The sequence below is a fragment of the Bufo gargarizans genome, chromosome 7 (assembly GCF_014858855.1).
Source record: "Bufo gargarizans isolate SCDJY-AF-19 chromosome 7, ASM1485885v1, whole genome shotgun sequence".
In the NCBI taxonomy this organism is placed as follows: Eukaryota; Metazoa; Chordata; class Amphibia; order Anura; family Bufonidae; genus Bufo; species Bufo gargarizans.
This window is the reverse complement of record NC_058086.1, coordinates 27,437,401-27,440,988: the sequence shown is the minus strand read 5'-3', so window position 1 is coordinate 27,440,988 and position 3,588 is coordinate 27,437,401. Positions and strand designations below refer to the sequence as shown.

Here is a 3,588-nt window from a genome sequence, read left to right as displayed (position 1 = left end):
GGTTGGCAGGTTCAGGGTCAGACAGAGTGGGCGTGGCGAGGTCAGGTGATCCTCTGCGAAGCCGCTGATTGGTGGACGCTGGTGGAGGCGCTCACTGGACCCGGGGGCAGGAGAGCGGACGCTGCGCAGTATGGGGGACTCGGACATGGACTACAGCCTCGTGCTGCCGGAGCCGCAGGGTGAGTCTCAGCGTGAGAGGCGGACCCCCTTACCGGCAGACTGCTACCACCATGGCGGTGTGTGGTCCAGAATAAACTACTCTCCCCATCGGAGGAAGAGCGCCCATTACACCCGCCATCTGCGATATTCCGTATACTGCGACATATTCATACCGCGCGCCAATTGTCCGGCTTCGTCCCTGATAGTAAAGAGCGCGGCGCCACCTAGTGTCTGACAACCACAGTGTCCTCTTCTTCCTCAGGTTGTCGGTGGGACCAGCAAAGAGAGCCGGTAGTGATTCTCCTGGGCTGGGCCGGATGCAAAGACAAGCACCTGGCAAAGTACAGCGCCATCTACCAGGGCGAGGTAAGTGAGGATGGAGACCCGGCACCGGCGTAATCCCAAAGAATCCCAAAGAATCCCTTTATCAAACCCAAACTAGAGCTGTAATCTCCCATTTTATTGGAGCTCGGCTGAGCCTTTAGTTGTTCACCCACAAAGTTGCAGAAATGTGATTACTGCTCTGGATTGCTTAGGCTTGTTGCAGGCCACTAAGTCTATCTGCTGTGAGAACTGTTAGCTTCCTTTCACTGACAGCATACAGAGATGGTGTATTTGTCTTTTGTCTCCATCTTGCAGGGCTGTGTCGTGATCCGTTTCACTGCCGCCTGGCGCACGGTCTTCTTTGCGGAATCCTTCGGCCTCCGCTCGCTCCGGGATCAGGCGAAGAAACTGCTGGAGCTTCTGTTTGATTACGAGATTGATGAGAATCCGATCGTGTTCCACGTGTTTAGTAATGGCGGCTTCATGCTATACCGCTACATGGTGGAGCTGCTGCGCTCCCACCGCCAGCTCAGCAGGCTCCATGTGGTCGGCACCATATTTGACAGCGCTCCTGGAAACCGCAATGTGCTTGGGTCGGTGCGTGCGCTGAATACAGTCCTCGCCCCCGGCACCAGTCGCCCGCTGCGCTACCTGGCGCTGCTGCTGTTCACCGTCATGGTGTTCGTCCTGAGAATCCTGCTGTATCCCGCCACGCGCTTCCTGCACGAGAATCACTACGATGCCATGAAGAGCGATCCTTCCCTCTGGCCACATCTCTACCTCTACTCCCGCAGCGACAGAATCATCGCACGCAGCGACATCGAGAATATGGTGGCTATCAGGCGGCGCCGGCGACTCACCACACAGTCCGTAGACTTCGAGACGTCGGAGCACGTCAGCCATTATCGCAGGTATCCGGAGAGGTACGCCGCCATCTGCCGCTCATTCCTCATAGACTGCGCCAGCAAAGCGTCCGCGTTCAGCAGCGAGATCCCCTCTTTCTAGGCGATGAGCCTGAAACCACGGCCGTTATAATGGTGAAAGTGCCTTCTGTCGTCAGCCTCAAGCTGCAAAACTTCCATTGTGTAGCGCTAGAAACTTTCATCTTGAAGCTTGAAAATCGGAAACAAAAACTATCCTGGAATCCAGCGCCCTGCGCCAAATCCTGATTTATCTCTAGAACATTGAGAGCTGACAGATGTCCAAATCTCGTTATAAAACCTTTCTACCTGCAGCCACCACTAGAGGGAGCTCACTACATACAGATTATATACAGCCACCACTAGAGGGAGCTCGCTACATACAGATTATACAGCCACCACTAGAGGGAGCTCACTGCATACAGATTATACAGCCACCACTAGAGGGAGCTCACTGCATACAGATTATACAGCCACCACTAGAGGGAGCTCACTGCATACAGATTATACAGCCACCACTAGAGGGAGCTCACTACATACAGATTATACAGCCACCACTAGAGGGAGCTCACTGCATACAGATTATACAGCCACCACTAGAGGGAGCTCACTGCATACAGATTATACAGCCACCACTAGAGGGAGCTCACTACATACAGATTATACAGCCACCACTAGAGGGAGCTCACTACATACAGATTATACAGCCACCACTAGAGGGAGCTCACTACATACAGATTATACAGCCACCACTAGAGGGAGCTCACTGCATACAGATTATACAGCCGCCACTAGAGGGAGCTCACTGCATACAGATTATACAGCCACCACTAGAGGGAGCTCACTGCATACAGATTATACAGCCACCACTAGAGGGAGCTCACTCCATACAGATTATACAGCCACCACTAGAGGGAGCTCACTACATACAGATTATACAGCCACCACTAGAGGGAGCTCACTACATACAGATTATACAGCCACCACTAGAGGGAGCTCACTACATACAGATTATACAGCCACCACTAGAGGGAGCTCACTGCATACAGATTATACAGCCACCACTAGAGGGAGCTCACTACATACAGATTATACAGCCACCACTAGAGGGAGCTCACTGCATACAGATTATACAGCCACCACTAGAGGGAGCTCACTGCATACAGATTATACAGCCACCACTAGAGGGAGCTCACTACATACAGACTATACAGCCACCACTAGAGAGAGCTCACTGCATACAGATTATGCAGCCACCACTAGAGGGAGCTCACTACATACAGATTATGCAGCCACCACTAGAGGGAGCTCACTACATACAGATTATGCAGCCACCACTAGAGGGAGCTCACTACATACAGATTATGCAGCCACCACTAGAGGGAGCTCACTACATGCAGATTATACAGCCACCACTAGAGGGAGATCACTAGGTGGCTGTATAATCTGTATGTAGTGAGCTCCCTCTAGTGGTGATTGTATAATCTGTATGCAGTGAGCTCCCTCTAGTGGTGACTGTATAATCAGTATGTAGTGAGCTCCCTCTAGTGGTGGCTGTATAATCTGTATGTAGTGGCCTTCCTCTAGTGGTGGCTGTATAATCTGTATGTAGTGAGCTCCCTCTAGTGGTGACTGTATAATCTGTATGTAGTGAGCTCCCTCTAGTGGGGATTGTATAATCTGTATGTAGTGAGCTCCCTCTAGTGGTGGCTGTATAATCTGTATGTAGTGAGCTCCCTCTAGTGGTGGCTGTATAATCTGTATGTAGTGAGCTCCCTCTAGTGGTGGCTGTATAATCTGTATGTAGTGAGCTCCCTCTAGTGGTGGCTGTATAATCTGTATGTAGTGAGCTCCCTCTAGTGGTGGCTGTATAATCTGTATGTAGTGAGCTCCCTCTAGTGGTGGCTGCAGGAAGAAGCAGAAATTTTATTTTGGTGTTTTGGTGTAGATTATTTCAAACTGTTTATCAGAAAACCAGAGTTTCAAGTTGCTTATTTACAAAATGTGTTCCATACGGCTGACATCAAAAGCTCCGGTGATGTTGGGTTGTATCGGTGGGCCGGTGTCCCTGTGCTGGCTTCATCTGCAGATCTCTAGGCCTTCAGAGGAGTCGTTTTTGGGGACGTTTCCCTCCTCCGCTCTCACGTCTGCCACTTTGATGCACTTTTGTCCTCACTCCTCCAGT

General features: G+C 51.1%; 1 protein-coding gene across 1 annotated transcript; it reads left to right on the top strand.

Moving 5' to 3' along the window:
• Positions 1-91: 91 nt before the first annotated feature.
• TMEM53 (transmembrane protein 53) lies at positions 92-1,822 on the top strand. The gene is made up of 3 exons (XM_044301853.1): positions 92-179; positions 422-525; positions 799-1,822. The coding sequence occupies exons 1-3, from the start codon at positions 131-133 to the stop codon at positions 1,486-1,488; spliced, it is 843 nt and encodes a 280-aa protein (XP_044157788.1). The 5' UTR covers positions 92-130; the 3' UTR covers positions 1,489-1,822.
• Positions 1,823-3,588: the final 1,766 nt, after the last annotated feature.

Excerpts from the sequence above, each read along its gene's own strand:
- TMEM53 (XM_044301853.1), top strand. The coding sequence starts at position 131 with ATGGGGGACTCGGACATGGACTACAGCCTCGTGCTGCCGGAGCCGCAG. Across the intron at positions 180-421 it reads CGTGCTGCCGGAGCCGCAGG|GTTGTCGGTGGGACCAGCAA; the intron begins GTGAGTCTCAGC and ends CTTCTTCCTCAG. Across the intron at positions 526-798 it reads GCGCCATCTACCAGGGCGAG|GGCTGTGTCGTGATCCGTTT; the intron begins GTAAGTGAGGAT and ends TCCATCTTGCAG.